The 18,881-nt window shown below is 48.0% G+C and overlaps 1 protein-coding gene across 1 annotated transcript; it reads left to right on the top strand.

Annotated features, from left to right (window-relative positions):
• The first annotated feature begins 8,662 nt into the window (after positions 1-8,662).
• LOC114910927 (sodium-dependent glucose transporter 1-like) lies at positions 8,663-16,507 on the top strand. Its single transcript, XM_029253477.1, has 4 exons — positions 8,663-8,758; positions 11,169-11,337; positions 14,486-14,602; positions 15,165-16,507. The coding sequence occupies exons 1-4, from the start codon at positions 8,663-8,665 to the stop codon at positions 16,367-16,369; spliced, it is 1,587 nt and encodes a 528-aa protein (XP_029109310.1). The 3' UTR covers positions 16,370-16,507.
• Positions 16,508-18,881: the final 2,374 nt, after the last annotated feature.

The raw sequence follows: 18,881 nt of genomic DNA, 5'->3' as shown, positions 1-18,881 counted from the left end.
CAAATCCTTGACACAATCCGCACGCTTGAAGGTAATACCATTTGTTGTAAGGATTGGCGTGATTATGTCGAGAGTTTTAGCATTACCACCCACCACAAGTACCTCTGGTTTACTGGCATTTAGAGATAAAAAAATTATTACTCAACCATAATTTTATACTGGTAAAACAATTAGCTAACGACACCACATGTGATGGATCATCAAGCTTAAATGATACATAAAGCTGTGTGTCATTGGCATACGAATGGAAATTCACACTGTTTTTGTGAATAATGTCACCCTATGGTAACATATAAAGTGAGAACAGTAATGGACCCAACACAGAGCCCTGTGGCACACCATACTGAACCGTAGTAGAGATGGAGGGGGTGCAGTCATCAGATTTCAATATCAATTGTTCACGGTTAGCTAAATACGATTCAAACCACTTTAGAACGGTACCTCTTCTTAGTTCAACCAGGTTTCCAAGTCTAATCAGTAGGATACTATGGTCTACAGTATCAAACGTAGCACTCAAGTCTAGTAAAATAAGAACAGAGATCTAACCAGTATCAGAAGAAATGAGAATATCATTAACAACACATGTAAGTGCCGTTTCAGTGCTGTGACCAGTGCGGAAACCAGACTGAAATTTTTCAAATATATTATGATGAAGATATTTTACAATTTGGGAAGCTACGATTTTTTTTCGAATTTTGGATAAAAACGGTAGATTGTAGATCGGTCTATAATTACATGGGTTATTACAGTCCAGATCCAATTTCTTTAGTAGGGGTCTAATAACGGCGATTTTAAAAGCTTCTGGAACGAAGCCATTTAGTAACAACGTATTAACAATATTAACAATAGGTTCTGCAAGCACGGAAACTGTGGCTTTCAGTAATTTAGTGGGGATTGGGTCTAAAGGACAGGTAATACTTTTCATAGAGCGAATTAGGACGGTAATTTCCTCTAGAGCTATTACGTCGAAGGTACTGAGATGGTGCGGACAACTAATATTATCATCGTCAGAAGCGCTTATGCTTGCTAAAACCAAGCTAGAAGGCACTATGGATTTGCGGATATTCACTAATTTATTATTGAAAAACGACATAAATTCATCATTAGTAATGGTAGCAGAAATACATTGTTTATCTTTGTGTTTACCAGATAAGTAAGCAATGGTATTAAACAGGAAGCGAGGGTTCTTGTGATTTTCATCAATTAACTTTGCGTAGTATTTGGATCTGGCATGAAAAAGTGCTTTTTTAATATTTTTTTAGACAATCAGACCAGGCTACATAATAAACGTTTAGTTTAGTTGAACCCCATTTACGCTCTAATTTACAACATTCTAACTTTATTGCATGAGTTGATTCGTTGAACCATGACGAGTTTCTTATAGTTCGAATAAGTTTAGTATTTGGTGGAGTCGCAGAGTCTAGGGCGAATTATACCACCAAATTATAATCTAAAGCCATTTGATCAATATCTACGCTCGTTCCAAAATCCAAGCTTCTAATATGATCAATAATTTTTGCAATAGTATTGTCATCAATATGCCGCACTATTTTGGTCTTACTATTGTCAGATGGCACAGGCAGGTATAGATCAAAGGTTAATAAATGATGATCAGAAATAGCCTTGTTTAAAGGAATAATATTAACATGATTAACATCTATGCTGTAGGTTATGATGAGATCGATGGTATGGTTACAGGAATGAATAGGACCGGTAACAACTTGGGTAAAACCGATGGAGTTTAAGAGAGACAGAAAACTATTAGCGAGAGTATCCGACAACATGTCTACATGAATACTGAAATCAAACATCAGGATAATTTTGTCATGATTAATAACTAAATTGGTTATGAAGTTGCTAAATTTCTCAAGAAAAGAAGAATATGGTCCAGGTGGACGGTAAATAAGGAATATAATTATATTGGGGTTTGAGCTGAAATTTAATTGTAGAGCTTCAAACGAGGTGATATTATTATGATTTCTCGGTGTTATTTGTAATCTATTATTGAAAAGAATGCCGAATCCACCTCCATGCCGTACAGAATGAGCTTTATGGAAATAATCATATCCGTCCGGAGTGGCTTCTAGTAGCGGAATCGTATCAGACTCACCGGGGCCAGGTTTCGGTAAGAAAGAATAGATCAGACTTGTAACTTAATATTAACAGTCGTTTACTAGGACAGCTTTACTTGTTAGTGAACAAATATTTAACAGACAGCATTTTATATTACAGTTTGGCCTCGGTGGTAAGTTGAGAATGTTTGTTTTAATGTATTTTAGGTTTGTGGTGCAAATGTTCCTATCACGAAGTCTAGTTAAACGCCGTGGCCTTATAATAGTTTGTATGTTTTGGCTGCACTTAACGTTTTTATTTAAATTTTTAGGCCCACACTGGACAAGGCACAAGAAACCCCATCACATGAGAAATGACTACTGATATCAGAACCAGTAACAGACCCATCAATACACAAAGCTGCTAAAGGAGATGATCCACAGACCATGAGTCAGCCTTGCACCTTGCAGGCCAAGTTCTGGGATAAAACAAACGAACCCCTCCAGTTGAGGTGTACAGCATCACACATGAAAAACCTGGGCCTTTCCCAGAAATCATCCCAGTTATTAACAAATGAAATACGATTGGAGCGGCACCACGTCTCTAACCACCTGTTAAAATACACCAGTCTACTGTACACTATGTCCCCCATGAAGAGTCTAGGTAAAGGACCAGACACTATTAGATTACAAAATTTCCTTCTGGCCTTGTTACACATAGAAATAAATCGGCTCTTTAACACCTCAGACTGCTGATAACGAATATCATTACCACCAACATACACCATCATAGTCAACACGGCATTATCGGCGACACGAGCCTCCATGTCAGACACACGTGCACGTGGGAAACACTTTACCTTTACATTTACATTTCGATTCCAAGGCCCTCGAACCTTAACATTTTGGATAGCTGAATCCCCCAAAATGAGCACATTATTATTATTATTATTATTATTATTATTATTATTATTAGTTTTATTAGGTGAACTGCTTAGAGCCAAAAATCTATTTTGGGTTTGGACGGGAGAATCCAAACCAGGAACCTGTATCTTAGGCTTCGCTTTATTCGACTTCTTACTCCGAAGAACACCGTTTTCTCCGCAGTGTGTTGGGACTCACTCTCCGTGATAGGGTGAGGAGTTTGGACATCCAGGAGGAGCTCAGAGTAGAGCCGCAACTCCTCCACATTGAGAGGAGCCAGTTGAGGTGGTTCGGGCATCTGGTAATGATGCCCCCTGGGTGCCTCTCTTTGGAGGTATTTCGGGCACGGCCAACTGGGACGAGGCCCCGAGGTCGGCCCAGCACCCGCTGGAGGGATTATATCTCACAGTTAGCCTGGGAACGGCTGGGGATCCCCCAGGCTGTGCTGGAGGAAGTTGCGGGGGACAGGGGTGGCTTGGCCCCTCTGCTCTCCCTATTGCCACCGCAACCCTAATAGGACAAGCAGGACAGAAAATGGATGGATGGATGGATGGTTCCTGGGTTTCGCTAATTTCTATCGGCGGTTCATAAGGGGGTTCAGCTCAGTGGCCGCTCCACTCACAGCCCTCTTGCGGGGTGAGGGCAAGAAACTGGAGTGGACCACGGAGGCCCAGAAAGCCTTCCAGACCCTGAAGAAAAGGTTCACCACAGCACCAATCCTCCGACACCCCGACCCCTCGTTACCATTTTTCATGGAGGTGGACGCCTTGGAGGTCGGTGTCGGGTCAATCCTATCCCAACGATAGGGAACACCCCCCAAGCTCAACCCCTGCGCCAACTTTTCAAAGAAAATCTCGCCAGCAGAGAGAAACTACGATATTGGAAACCGAGAGCTCTTAGCGGTCAAGCTAAACTTCGAAGAGTGGTGCCACTGGTTCAAGGGGGCAGCGCACCCCTTCCTTGTTCTGACTGACCATAGGAACCTTGAGTATCTGCAGAAAGAACGGCAGCTGAACCCTCGGCAGGCGCGCTAGGCCCTGTTTTTCACCCGGTTTAGATTCATGGTGACCTACCGGCCAGGATCTAAGAACACCAAGGCCGACACCCTGTCAAGGGTACATGGCAAGGACCCGGACCCAGCAGAGCCCGCCCCAGTCTTGCCAGAGCACTGGATCATGGCTCCGATTCGGTGGCATCTCCAGCAAGGGCTCCAGGCAGCCAGAGCAGAGGATCCCGGGCCACCCATCCAACTGGAAGGTAAGGAGTATGTACCGGTTCAACTTCGACCTTCCCTCCTGCAGTGGGCTCATGACTCCCCAGCGGCAGGACATTCGGGCACGCAAAGGACCCTTTCCTTCCTACAAGGCCGCTATTGGTGGCCGTCCATGAGGGAGGATGTGCAGGAGTACATTGAGGCCTGCGAAATGTGTGCCCAAGCCAAGACCCCCACACAAAAGCCAGCCGGTCTGCTGGAGCCTTTACACGTCCCCACTCGGCCCTGGTCACGTGTTTCCATCGACTTCTTGGTGGACCTGTCCCCGTCCCAAGGTAACACCGTGATTCTCACTGTACTCGACCGATTCTCAAAGTCCTGTCGCTTGATACCCCTGCCGCAGCTACCATCAGCCTTGGAAACTGCAGAGGCCCTCTTCAACCATGTTTTCTGTATCTATGGTTTTCCGGAGGACATAGTCTCCGATCGAGACTATGAATTCACCTCGAAGCTCTGGAAAGCCATCCATCCATCCATCTTCCTCCGCTTATCCGGGGCCGGGTCGCGGGGGCAGCAGTCCGAGCAGAGTCCTCCAGACTTCCCTCTCCCCGCACACCTCCTCCAGTTCCTCTGGGGGAACCCCAAGGCGTTCCCAGGCCAGCCGGGAGACATAGTCTCTCCAACGTGTCCTGGGTCTGCCCCGAGGCCTCCTCCCAGTGGGACAAGCCCGGAACACCTCCCCAGGGAGGCGTCCAGGAGGCATCCGGAACAGATGCCCGAGCCACCTCAACTGGCTCCTCTCGATGCGGAGGAGCAGCGGCTCTACTCCGAGCTCCTCCCGGGTGACTGAGCTCCTCACCCTATCCCTAAGGGTGCGCCCAGCCACTCTGCAGAGGAAACTCATTTCTGCTGCTTGTATCTGCGATCTCATTCTTTCGGTCATGATCCAGAGTTCATGACAATAGGTGAGGGTAGGAACGTAGATTGACCGGTAAATTGAGAGCTTCGCCTTATGACTCAGCTCCCTCTTCACCACAACAGACCGGTACAATGACCGCATTACTGCGGACGCCGCACCGATCCATCCGTCAACCTGCCGCTCCATTTTTCCCTCACTCGTGAACAAGACCCCGAGATACTTAAACTCCTCCACTTGAGGAAGCAACTCCCCCCTAACCTGGAGGGGGCAATCCACCTTTTTCCGACTGAGAACTATGGCCTCGGATTTGGAGGTGCTGATTCTCATCCCCGCCGCTTCGCATTCGGCTGCAAACCTCTCCAGTGCACGCCGTAAGTCTTGATTTGATGAAGCCAACAGGACCACATTGTCCGCAAAAAGCAGAGACGAGATCAGGTGGCCACCAAAACAGACACCCTCCGTTCCCTGGCTGCGCCTAGAAATTCTGTCCATGAAAATAATGAACAGAATCGGTGACAAAGGGCAGCCCTGGTGGAGTCCAACATGCACCAGGGACAGGTCTGACTTACTGCCGGCAATATGAACCAAGCTCCTGCTCCGGTCATACAGGGAACGAACAGCCCGTAGCAGCGAGCCCTGGAGCCCATAATCCCGAAGTACCCCCCACAGGATGCCACGAGGGACACGGTCGAATGTCTTCTCCAGGTCCGCAAAACACATATGGACTGGTTGGGCAAACTCCCATGAACCCTCCAACACCCTAGTGAGGGTATAGAGCTGGTCCAGTGTTCCACGGCCAGGGCGAAAGCCGCATTGCTCCCCCTGAATCCGAGGTTCGACTATCGGTCGAATTCTCCTCTCCAGTACCCCGGCACAGACTTTCCCAGGGAGGCTGAGGAGTGTGATCCCCCTATAGTTGGAACACACTCTCCGGTCCCCCTTCTTAAAAAGAGGGATCGCCACCCTGGTCTGCCAGTCCAGAGGCACCGTTCCCGAACTCCACGCAATGCTGCAGAGGCGTGTCAGCTAAGACAGCCCCACAACATCCAGAGACCTGAGAAACTCGGGGCGGATCTCATCCACCCCTGGAGCCTTGCCGCCGAGGAGTTTTTTGACTACCTCAGCAACTTCAGCCAGGGTAATGGACGAGACCCCCTCCGAGTCCCCAGTCTCAGCTTCCTCTGCAGAAAGCATGTCAGAGGGATTGAGGAGATCCTCAAAGTACTCCTTCCACCGCCCGACGACATCCTTAGTTGAGGTCAGCAGCGCACCACTTCCACTGTAAAGTGTTGGCGGAACACTGCTTCCCCCTTCTGAGCCGCCAGATGGTTTGCCAGAATCTCTTTGAGGCCGACCGGAAGTCTTCCTCCATGGCCTCGCCGAACTCCTCCCAGGCCCGAGTTTTTGCTGCGGAGACCTCCAGAGCCGCGTTCCGCTTGGCCTGCTGGTACCCGTCAGCTGCCTCAGGCGTCCCATAGGCCAGCCAGGCCCGATAGAACTCCTTCTTCAACTTGACGGCATCCCTTACCTCCGGTGTCCACCACCGTGTTCGGGGATTGCCGCCGCGACAGGTGCCGGAGACTTTACGGCCGCAGCTCTGGACTGCCGCCCCGACAATGGAGGTGTGCAACATAGTCCATTTGGACTCAATGTCCCCAGTCTCCCTCGGGATCTGGTTGAAGCTCTGTCGGAGGTGGGAGTTGAAAACCTCTCTGACAGGGGCCTCTGCCAAACGTTCCCAACAAACGCTCACTATGCGTTTGGGCCTGCCAGGTCTGTCCAGCTTTTTCCCCCGCCATAGAATCCAACTCACCACCAGGTGGTGATCAGTTGACAGCTCTGCCCCTCTCTTCACCCGAGTGTCCAAACATATGGCTGAAGATCAGAAGAAACGACTACAAAGTCGATCATCGACCTCCGACCTAGGGTGTCCTGGTGCCACGTGCACTGATGGACACCCTTATGCTTGGACATGGTGTTTGTTATGGACAAACCGTGACTAGCACAGAAATCCAATAACAACTCACCACTCGGGTTCAGATCAGGGAGGCCGTTCCTCCCAATCACGCCCCTCCAGGTGTCACTGTCGCTGCCCACGTGGGCGTTAAAGTCCCCCAGTAGAACGACAAAGTCCCTAGTGGGAGCGCTTTCCAGCACACCCCCCAGGGACTCTAAAAAGGCCGGGTACTCTGCACTGCCGTTAGGCGCATAAGCACAAATGACAGTGAGAGACCGTTCCCCGACCTGAGGGCGCAGGGAGACGACCCTCTCATTCACTGGGGTAGACTCCAACACATGGCGGCTGAACTGGGGGGCTATTAACAAGCCCACACTGGCCCGCCGTCTCTCACCCTGGCCAACGCCAGAAGAGTGGAGAGTTCACCCCTGGTTGAAAAGAGTGGTTCCAGAACCCAAGCTGTGAGTGGAAGTGAGCCCGACTATATCTAGACGGTATCTTTCAACCTCCTGCACCAGCTCAGGCTCCTTCCTCGCCAGTGAGGTGACATTCCAAGTCCCAAAAACCAGAGTTGGCGACCGAGGTTTTGGTCAGCCGGGCACTCGGCCCCAACCACCGCCCAAATCACAATGCACCGGCCCCTTACGGTCTCTCCGGCAGGTGGTGAGCCCACCGAAGAGCGGCTCCACGTCACGGCTTCGGGGGCATAGACCTGGCCACCAGGCACTCGCATGCGAGCCCCCCCCCCCCAGGCCTGGCTCCAGGGTGGGGCCCCGGTGACCCCATACCGGGCGGGGTAAACGAAAGGTTGGTTTAATTGTCATCATAAGGGGCTTTTGAACCGCACTTTGTCTCATCTGTCATCCAGGGCCTGTTTGCCATGGGAGACCCTACCAGGGTCATATAGCCCCAGGCAACATAGCTCCTGAAATCATTCAGGCACTCAAACCCCTCCAGCACGGTAAGGTGGCGGATCAAGGAGGGAAACAATTCTCCAATTTTTTAAAAAAAAGTATTTATTTCTTGCTTAACCTAGTGGTTGACCATGTCAGATGCTGCAGAGGGGTAGAGCAAAATGAGAACTGTCTAGAGGGAAGCAGCACTAAGCACACTAGATTGCTTCTGACCCCGAAACATTGCGTTACTGGTTCCTTACCAATGCATTTTTGGTACCTTACCGGTTTCCTTATTAGTTCCTTACAAATTTGTTACCAGTTCGTTACAGATGTTCTGAGATTGCCTTACAAGTGTCTTACTGGTTACTTATAAGTCATCACTGATCTCTGATTGGTGCTGTACTGGTGCCTGAACCACATCCCCCAGGATTAGCACCAGTTTATGGATTGGCTGGGAAATGATCCACAGAAGCTTATTGCTTTCTTTACCATGCCCTCTTTGTGATTTGTGCCTAGAAGGAACCAGCATCAGAAAAAGATCAGAAGCTGTCGAGATTATTTTGGAGTGAGAAAACTACAATTTTTTTTCATTGCCATAGAGAACTGTATAAAATCTTCATTTTGCTCATTTTTTTGCTTGCAATCCATGTGGTGAAATGAAAGTGACTCCATGAGACTGACTCCATAGAACACAAGAGTGTTATGAAGAGTCGCAAGGTGGACGGCTCTGTGGAGAGGCCTGGGATCTGCAGCCGATGGGCGATCACTGTGTCTCTCTGTGCCTCGTTCCTGGGACTGGTAATTTCAGTATTAATAGCTGTATTAATATTAGTATTAATTTCTATATTGACATCCATACAAAATGCACCTACTCTCTGCTTGTACCAGTGGCACACATCTTTCTATGGTGTTTAAACGTTCATAGACGTTAACAACTCTATTTTATTAGCTATATCCCACGCCAGAACAGAAAGCGATTCAGCTTTTCGTTCTGATAATATTTTAATAAATTGTGTTCACGGTTTTTCAATCCCTTTTCACTTTTGCCATTAGACACTGCAAAACAGCCTACAGAGAAACAGAGTACTTTTCATTTGCTTGCATTTCAGTACCTTAAATTTGCTTCTATGAGCAGTCCTTTGATTTACGAATATTAAATTAATAAATAAAATGTAATTTAAAAATTAGTTATTGCTTATTCTTTCCTTTATATGACATTACATAATGCTACCAACTCTCAATAGATGTATCTTCTTCAGTACCTGATCAAAAATGAGACGGTTCAAAAACCTGTTTAAGATTCTTGATTGCAGTAAGGAGTTTTGAAATTACAAATTGCAGTGGCGAAACATATGAAATCACCTGGACCTGACTGCATGCAGTAGCCTCAAATTAATATGTTACACTTGAATATTCTGTGAGTTCTGTGATGTTGTACTGCTCATTAAAGTTGTAAATTTACAAGTAAAATTACATTTCAAAATAGTTTTTTTCAGTTATCCGTTGCCCGCTTCAGTTGTACTCCTATCATGAGACAGCCTAAGCTGCTGTGCTGTGATTTGTTAGGAGCACAAACATGATTGAGTGAGTAAATGAATGAATAAATTAATATTTTTGTTTCTTTGTTATGGGGGTGCGGTGGCGCAGTGGGTTGGACCAGGTCCTGCTCTCTGGTGGGTCTGGGGTTTCGAGTCCTGCTTGGGGTGCCTTGCGACGGACTGGTGTCCCATCCTGGGTGTGTCCCCTCCCCCTCTGGCCTTATGCCCTGTGTTGCCGGGTAAGCTCCGGCTCCCTGCAACCCCATATGGGACAAGCGGTTCAGGCAGTGTGTGTGTGTTATGGGGGTACAGTGGTGCAGTGGATTTGCCTGGGTCCTGCTTTCCGGTGGGTCTGAGGTTCAAGTCCTGCTTGGCGTGTCCTGTTCTGGGTGTGTCCCCTCCCCCTATGCCCTGTGTTGCTGGGTTAGGCTCTGGCTCCCCGTGACCCCGTATGGGATAAGCACTTCAGACAGACAATGACAATGTGTCTTTGTGTTTAGTTCTTTATACTGATTTACATTTGTTTTTCTCATCTAAAATGGAGTGTTTTTAGATTTTGCAGTATCACTGTCCAGATATAACGATGCAGAAGTACCTACATTTAATTGTCATATCAAAGTTGGCACAACTGCCAAATAAAACACAGGCTAATCCAGTAGAACTTGTACAGTTTTTTTTTTTTACATTCAGGTCACAAGCAAAGACTTTTCAGCATAATAGGTGGTTTTTTCCATGTAATAAACTTTCTCCCTGCATGAAATCATGGATTTAACATTTTTTCCTCAGGGTTTAGCAATAATCACCACCTGGAAATCCTATAAATGCCTTAATAAGAACAAACCTCACCATGCCAAGAATGTGATCAAAAAAACAATTAAACATTGGCCTTTCACTTACAGTCCAACAAATTTAAACAATCACAAGTTGCCCTGCAAGGAACAATCATCAACCTATTAGATGAAAGAAATGCCTTTGTTAATGAAGAAATGACCCTTGTTTCTGTTCCATGGGCCTTTCTGATTCACTGTACAACAGAACCAAAATGAAATGAAACATCTGTTCATTTATCATTAAAACTCCTTGTCCAAAGTTCTTATAAGCAAAAATCATTATATGTGAATTCAGTATAGGCCTATTTGAACAATCCAGCAGTGTGATACTATACACATGCACACACACACACACACACACTTTCTAAACCGCTTGTCCCATATGGGGTCGCAGGGAACCGGAGCCTACCTGGCAACTCGGGGCGTAAGGCCGGAGGGGAAGGGGGACACACCCAGGACGGGACGCCAGTCCATCGCAAGGCACCCCAAGTGGGACTCGAACCCCAGACCCACTGGAGAGCAGGACCCAGTCCAATCCACTGCGCCCCCCCCCCCCCCCCCCCCCGATACTATACAGTAAAATCCAAATCTGGTCTTTAGCAAAACACCAAGATTGTAAACATCCTGTGAGAAGTGATGTGTGCATGAGTGACCCATTGTAAGTAGTTTATCTAGCAGTGTAAGTCACCTTGGTGAATAAGGTGTGTGGGCTGAAAACACTACAGAGAGTTCATTGGAAGTCGCTTTGGAGAAAAGCGTCTGCTATATAAATAAATGTAAATGTAAGTCAGAGTTTGACCATTTTAAATTTTCTTGATTTTGTTCCTCATTGTATTGCAGGGGATGAGTATCTCAGTTCTGGGGCCCACTCTTGGAGACCTGGCCATCAATGTGAAACAGAACATCAGCAACATCTCCCATGTCTTTGTGGGCCGCTCCGCAGGTTACATGGGAGGCTCTCTGTTGGCTGGGTTCCTCTTTGAGTTCATGAACCACCACCTCCTGCTGGGTAAGGTTCTTAGTGCAGTTTTAAACCCTGGTCCTCATGAACCCATGTTGCTTGCTCATTTTTAGTTGCACTGCAACTCGTTGCCATGATATATTGCTGTTGACTGAATGAGTGACATGACATACACAATATCCAAACATGTTAAAGGGGATCACGGAGTGTTAAAAAAGTTTTGAAAAGTATTACAGTCCTTGAACTTCTTCATTTCTTTATTCCTCCGACAGCCTTTCAAAATCTCAAGAGCTAAAACAAACAACAGTTACATAATGTGACAGCTACAGTTACTGCATATCAAACCCCGGGGAAAGACCAATGGCTTCCTTTAAATGTAAGTTGCTTGCCTTTAACAAGGGGCAACAGGTATCATAAAGGTTAGAGCTGTTGCCTTGTACTCCAAGGATCCTGTTTTGAATTCCTCGCCTGGTGTAATATCTTTGAGTAAGGCACTCCCTCTGAATTGCTCTAATATAAATTACCCAGCTGTATATATGGGGAGATTGTAAACAGCTTACTTTTCAGTCCCCTTTGATATAGCACGGTAACATGAAGGCAGAACTGAAGGGATAAAGGTCAGTGTTCTTAGCTCTACAATAAGCCACAAACCACTTTATGCTTATATTGCTAGAATAAAAAGTCTAGCTATATCCTCAAAAGGACTGAATAAATCACAAGTCAGAGTTTCCCTGGTTAAACAATAGCACCAGGCAGTTTATGCTGAAATACTGTGCAAGACTTGTGCAAACTACAGATATATATAATCTGCATTTCCAACTGAATGAGCATGCGTGACAATACTGAGGATCTGATGTGTTTGATTCAGTAGCCAATTTACACGAGGTGACACATACAAACTTGAATCAAACTTTAGTTCTTACTCTTTAAATTTAAATTAACAGAATCAAATTTTTAATCTTACTTACTGCCGGCAATGCGAACCAAGCTCCTGCTCCGGTCATACAGGGAACGAACAGCCCGTAGCAACGAGCCCCGAACCCCATAATCCCGAAGCACCCCCCACAGGATGCCACGAGGGACACGGTCGAATGCCTTCTCCAGGTCCACAAAACACATATGGACTGGTTGGGCAAACTCCCACGAACCCTCCAACACCCTAGTGAGGGTATAGAGCTGGTCCAGTGTTCCACGGCCAGGGCGAAAACCGCATTGCTCCTCCTGAATCCGAGGTTCGACTATCGGTCGGATTCTCCTTTCCAGTACCCTGGCATAGACTTTCCCAGGGAGGCTAAGGAGTGTGATCCCCCTGTAGTTGGAACACAATCTCCGGTCCCCCTTCTTAAAAAGAGGGACCACCACCCCGGTCTGCCAGTCCAGAGGCACCGTTCCCGAACTCCACGCGATGCTGCAGAGGCGTGTCAGCCAAGACAGCCCCACAACATCCAGAGACTTGAGAAACTCGGGGCGGATCTCATCCACCCCCGGAGCCTTGCCACCGAGGAGTTTTTTGACTACCTCAGCAACTTCAGCCAGGGTAATGGACGAGTCCCCCTCCGAGTCCCCAGCCTCAGCTTCCTCTACGGAAGGCGTGTCGGAGGGATTGAGGAGATCCTCAAAGTACTCCTTCCACCGCCCGAGAACATCCTCAGCTGAGGTCAGCAGCGCACCACTTCCACTGTAAACAGTGTTCGTGGAACACCGCTTCCCCCCTCTGAGTCGCCGGACGGTTTGCCAGAATCTCTTTGAGGCCGACCGAAAGTCTTCCTCCATGGCCTCACCGAACTCCTCCCAAGCCCGAGTTTTTGCCGCGGCGACTGCCAGAGCCGCGCTCCGTTTGGCCCGTCGGTACCCGTCAGCTGCTTCAGGAGTCCCATGAGCCAGCCAGGCCCGATAGAACTCCTTCTTCAGCTTGACGGCATCCCTTACTTCCGGTGGTAAGTCAGACCTGTTCCCGGTGCATGTTGGACTCCGCCAGGGCTGCCCTTTGTCACCGATTCTGTTCATTATTTTTATGGACAGAATTTCTAGGCGCAGTCAGGGAACGGAGGGTGTCTGTTTTGGTGGCCGCGAGATCTCGTCTCTGCTTTTTGCGGACGATGTGGTCCTGTTGGCTTCATCAAGTCAAGACTTGCAGCGTGCACTGGGGAGGTTTGCAGCCGAGTGCGAAGCGGCGGGGATGAGAATCAGCACCTCCAAATCCGAGGCCATGGTTCTCAGTCGGAAAAAGGTGGATTGCTCCCTCCGGGTTAGGGGGGAGTTGCTCCCTCAAGTGGAGGAGTTTAAGTATCTTGGGGTCTTGTTCACGAGTGAGGGAAAAATGGAGCGGCAGGTCGACAGACGGATCGGTGCGGCGTCTGCAGTAATGCGGTCATTGTACCGGTCTGTTGTGGTGAAGAGGGAGCTGAGTCGTAAGGCGAAGCTCTCAATTTACCGGTCGATCTACGTTCCTACCCTCACCTATGGTCATGAACTCTGGATCATGACCGAAAGAATGAGATCGCGGATACAAGCGGCAGAAATGAGTTTCCTCCGCAGAGTGGCTGGGCGCACCCTTAGGGATAGGGTGAGGAGCTCAGTCACCCGGGAGGAGCTCGGAGTAGAGCCGCTGCTCCTCCGCATCGAGAGGAGCCAGTTGAGGTGGCTCGGGCATCTGTTCCGGATGCCTCCTGGACGCCTCCCTGGGGAGGTGTTCCGGGCTTGTCCCACTGGGAGGAGGCCTCGGGGCAGACCCAGGACACGTTGGAGAGACTATGTCTCCCGGCTGGCCTGGGAACGCCTTGGGGTTCCCCCAGAGGAACTGGAGGAGGTGTGCGGGGAGAGGGAGGTCTGGAGTACTCTGCTCGGACTGCTGCCCCCGCGACCCGGCCCCGGATAAGCGGAGGAAGATGGATGGATGGATGGAAATTTTTAATCTGCTTTTGTTCGCCCTGTGACCATTTGTATGTTATAGATCTCTAACGCTTAGGCTGTTTGCCACTGAAACATTTACATTTACATTTATTTATTTAGCAGATGCTTTTGTCCAAAGCAACTTCCAATGAACTCTGTGTAGTGTTACCAGCCCACACACCTTATTCACCAAGGTGACTTAAAGTGCTGGATACACTACTTACAACGGGTCACTCATCAGTGGAACACACTCTCTCTGTCACTCACACATTTGTAATATTTCTATTATTGTTCCTTGATCCAGGGTTTTCAGTGCTGCTCACAGCATTTGGTATGGTTGCAATTCCATTCTGCAGAAATGCAGTACTACTCACGGTGCTGATGTCTTGTATTGGCATATCCATGGGTTCTCTAGACACAGGTAAGAACAGTACTGATAATGGCTTTGTTGGCTTGAGGGTGACAAGTGCACAAAGTTAATGACCATCAGAAACAACTTGCAATAACAATCACAATATATCATCTGTATATTAATGAGTTTAATGTGGTTTTATATACTATCTTTGTAATATTTATCCATGTTCATCATTTCAAACTCACTAGTAGCTTCGTTGATTGCAACGGCCTCAGGTTTGCTAGGAGGCAGAGAGGAAAGTGACGTGCTATTTAGTCCATGTCCACATCCATTCTGTACTCTTCACTTGGCACCATGTAGGTGGGCTAATTGGTGAAAATTCCGAGCTCAAGTCCTTTACAGAGCTTATTATGCAGTTATAGCCTCCAAACTACTTCTGGAAATTAACAGTCAGGAATTAAACCATGATCCAGAGCCACACAGAAACAACATTAACCGACTTCTCCACTCAGCAGGTCAGACTTGCAATGGTTTGAGTTATCTGTTCATATTAACTTTTTAAGACAGAAATAAAGTTCCAGCTCATACGAAGATGGTCTTGCCTTATTGCTGTATTGGATTTTTCCAGGTGGCAATGTTCTCATCCTCAACACCTGGGAAGAACATTCGGGACCCCACATGCAGGCCCTACACTTCAGTTTTGCTGCCGGAGCCTTTGCTGCACCCATCATTGCCAAGCTTCTATTTGGAGAAGATGATCAGCCAGCTGAGAACACTACCTTGGAATCCAAGACTAACCAGCTGCTTACCCTGACTCAGAATTCTTCCTTTTCCCCTGTGACCACTATGAAAAACAAGTCCTTAGACGCCATCCTTCATTTCACCCATTCAGAGTCCAGCACTATGATGGCTGTGTGGGCCTACATCATGATTGGGGCCTTTGTCTTGTTAGTTTCCCTTCTCTTCTTCATCATGTATTTCAGGATCACCTTATTGCGGGAACCAGCTAGGGCCACCTCTGGGAAGCAGATTATGGCCAAACACCACAACGCCCTCATTTTTTTCTTGTCCTTCTTCTTCTTCTGGTATGTGGGCGCAGAGGTGGCTTACGGCTCCTTCATTTACACCTACGCCAAAGACTACATTCACCTTGACACGTCACAGGCAGCAGGACTGAACTCCCTGTTCTGGGGCATGTTTGCTGCCATGCGTGGGCTGGCCATCTTCTTCGCAGCCTGCATGAGGCCTGGCACCATGATTGTGCTCAGTCTGCTGGGCTGTGTATTGTCCTCCTTGCTGCTGTCCCTCTTCAGCCGCAAGAGGGTGATTCTGTGGTCCTGCACTGCCTTGTATGGGGCTTCTATGGCAACTACCTTCCCCAGTGGTATTTCCTGGTTCAAGCAGTACACCACAGTGACAGGCCGTTCAGCTGCGATGTTCTTGGTTGGCTCTGTGCTGGGGACAATGGTCCAACCAGCACTCATTGGGTTCCTGCTAGAGAAGGTGCAAGAGCTGCCAGTGCTGATGTACCTGTCCTTGGCCACAGCCATCATCACCTCCATCGTCTTCCCCATCATGTACAAACTGGCCACGTCACCCAGTCGATCTGGCCAGAACCCTCAGGAGAAGAGGCCAGCTGACGTCAGTAACAGTGAGCACTGTATAACACTGACAGACATGCGCTCCAACCAGGGCAAAACTTCTGCGGCAGCCACTCTGGTTTTGGAGAGCTCACCTGTGACCTTTCCTACCTGTGACCCTTCCACAGAACCAGTGAGTCCATCAGCCCTCTCTGCCTCAGACTCACCTGAAAGAAGACCAGTCCTGTCTTAAGACACACAAGACAGAGACTGAGCATGGTTTCCTACTGAGCTTGAGAAAAGGAAGGCATGTTTTAGATCCTCAAACAGAATCCAAAATCTTTCATACCACACTATAAAAGGAAATAATATCACTGGAATAAAATTTGGATGCCTGTACTGATCATGTAATACCTAGTCAGTGTCTCTTTTCTGTCCTGTGTATCTTTAAATTTCAGATCTTGCCGTTTTACCACCCAAGTTCAGAAGTGCAACAAGCTGCAATGACCTGCAGTATAGCAGCACTTAGGTGGTTTTGCATTGTGTGTTACATTGTTTGTTTGTCTTTATTAGGTTTTAGCTTAATATTGCTCTGTATGTTGTTTATTACAACAATTCTCATAATTAATTGATATTGGCCGAAAATGTAATAAATACACTAATTCCATGGTAGCAGAGCAGGTTACATATATAGGTTGGTCTGTTTCCTGCTGAACAATACTGCACCTAAAATGGTGCCTTCAGACCAGCTGCAGAGTCATCAGCTGGGAAACACCCCATCGATGTCTGGCCCCGTTATCCCAGAACATCTCCTGGTGGTGTTGCAGCGGCAGGGATGTCTTTCTGCTACCCCTTGCAGCTCTTCTTAGAACTGATCTCATTCAAGAGCGGTCCTTTCTCCCTGACCACAGCAAACATCTCCCTTTCGCTTCTCAGAGTCCTCCAAGAGCCTTCATGAACGATACATTCCCAAGTCTTTATTTTTCCTTGTTAGCCACAGCCAGAAGGTAATCTTTTTTTTCTTCCACAGTCAGCTCCTTCAGTACCTTACTCAGCTTTGTTCCTGTCACTCCAATGTCTACAGTTGGCACTTAATAGATGTCCCCACAAAGCCTTTGCATCCCACCTCTGCTGGATAGGTGATTGCCCTCCATTATCCTTCTTGGCATTTGGCCACAAGCACTATCAGAAACAATATGCAATAATAACACCATATCATCTTGTGTGTACAAGGTATACAAGGTGTGTGTGTGTGTGTGTGTGTGTGTGTATATACAGTATTGTGCAAAAGTCTTAGGCACTTAGCTGTTTCACAGAAATGGTGGCACAGCAAGTAGCGCTGCTGTCTCATAGCGCCTGGATGGTGCGAGAGAACGTGCGTTTGATTCCTACTCAGTCTGTGTGGAATTTCCATGTTCTCCTTGTGTCTCTGTGGGTTTCCTCCCACAGCCCAAAGACAGGCTGTTGAAATTCACCCATAGTGTGTGAGTGACAGAGTGTGTTCCACTGATTTATGGATGAGTGACCCATTGTAAGTAGTGTATCTTGCAGCGTATGTCACCTTGGTGAATAAGGTGTGTGGTCTGATAACACTACACAGTATCCATTGTAAGTTGCTTTGGAGAAAATCGTTTACTAGATAAATACATGTAAATATTTGTTTTAGATGGTTATTTAATGTCTTCTACATTTGTGTCAATGAGAAAGAACATATTTTCTAAGCATTCCTTTTGCAAAAAGTTACAGTATTACAGTAAGGGTTCTGTATGTCTGCCATGGTGTCACTCCAGAAGGAAGCTGTCAGACCCAAGCATGGAGCGTCGGGGTTCAATGGGGAATCCAAAAACCGTGGTCACAAGACAAAACGAGGGTTGCCAATGCACAAATGTTATCAAAGGGACAAACCGAAATCCGCAATCTGTGAGCCAAACAGGAGATCGTGAAAACTGTAGGATCTTAACAAGAGAAGGGAAAGGAGACGGGAGAACAGGGTTAAGGATGGGTGGAACAAGAGAGGTAAGAACTTCGGATGCACACTCGCTATGATAAAGGCTGAACAAGGTTCCGTGTGCTCCGGACCGCCCTATTATGCGGTCATTCCCTGATCCACCACCAGTGATCCTCGTTGCGCTGAGGGGGCTTGACAGTATCCCCCTCTCATGAGCGGCTCTAGCCGCCTTGTGATGACCAGGAGGACGTCCCTGGGGCCTGGGTGCGGGATGGTCCGGATGGTCCCTATGGAAGGCACGAATCAGGTCCGGGTCCAGCACATCACGGACTGCCACCCAGCAGCGTTCCTCCAGCCTGTAGCCATCCCAGTCCACCAGATACTGGAGGACCCCACCTTGCTGCTGTGACTCTAGGAGTGCCCAGACTGCATAGGCAGGTGCTCCTCCATCTGGGAAGGGAAGTGGATGAGGTAAGTTCAGTTGCGGTTGGTGCAGGGTTTCAAAAAGGAGGCGTGGACCGTTGGGTGGACCCTCAGGTGCTGAAGGCCAGTGACGGCCACCAGAAGTGCTTCTGCAGGAGCATCTGGGTCTAACTGAACCCGGGGTGGCCTGCTGCGGGGTGGTCATGGACCCATTGCAGGACCGTGGCCCTCATCTGAGGGGGCATATATTGTTTCCCAGCGGCCCTACCTGGAGGCTTGGGCTCAGCAGCCTGGGCTTGGGCGAGATCTTGGGAGAAGTCCCATTAGACTGGGGCCACGAAACATGTCTGGGGCAGGATAAAACCAGTGTCTCGTTCGGCAGAGTCCCACTCAT

The sequence above is a fragment of the Scleropages formosus genome, chromosome 1, assembly GCF_900964775.1.
Source record: "Scleropages formosus chromosome 1, fSclFor1.1, whole genome shotgun sequence".
In the NCBI taxonomy this organism is placed as follows: domain Eukaryota; kingdom Metazoa; phylum Chordata; class Actinopteri; order Osteoglossiformes; family Osteoglossidae; genus Scleropages; species Scleropages formosus.
This window is presented reverse-complemented; position numbering and strand designations above follow the sequence as displayed.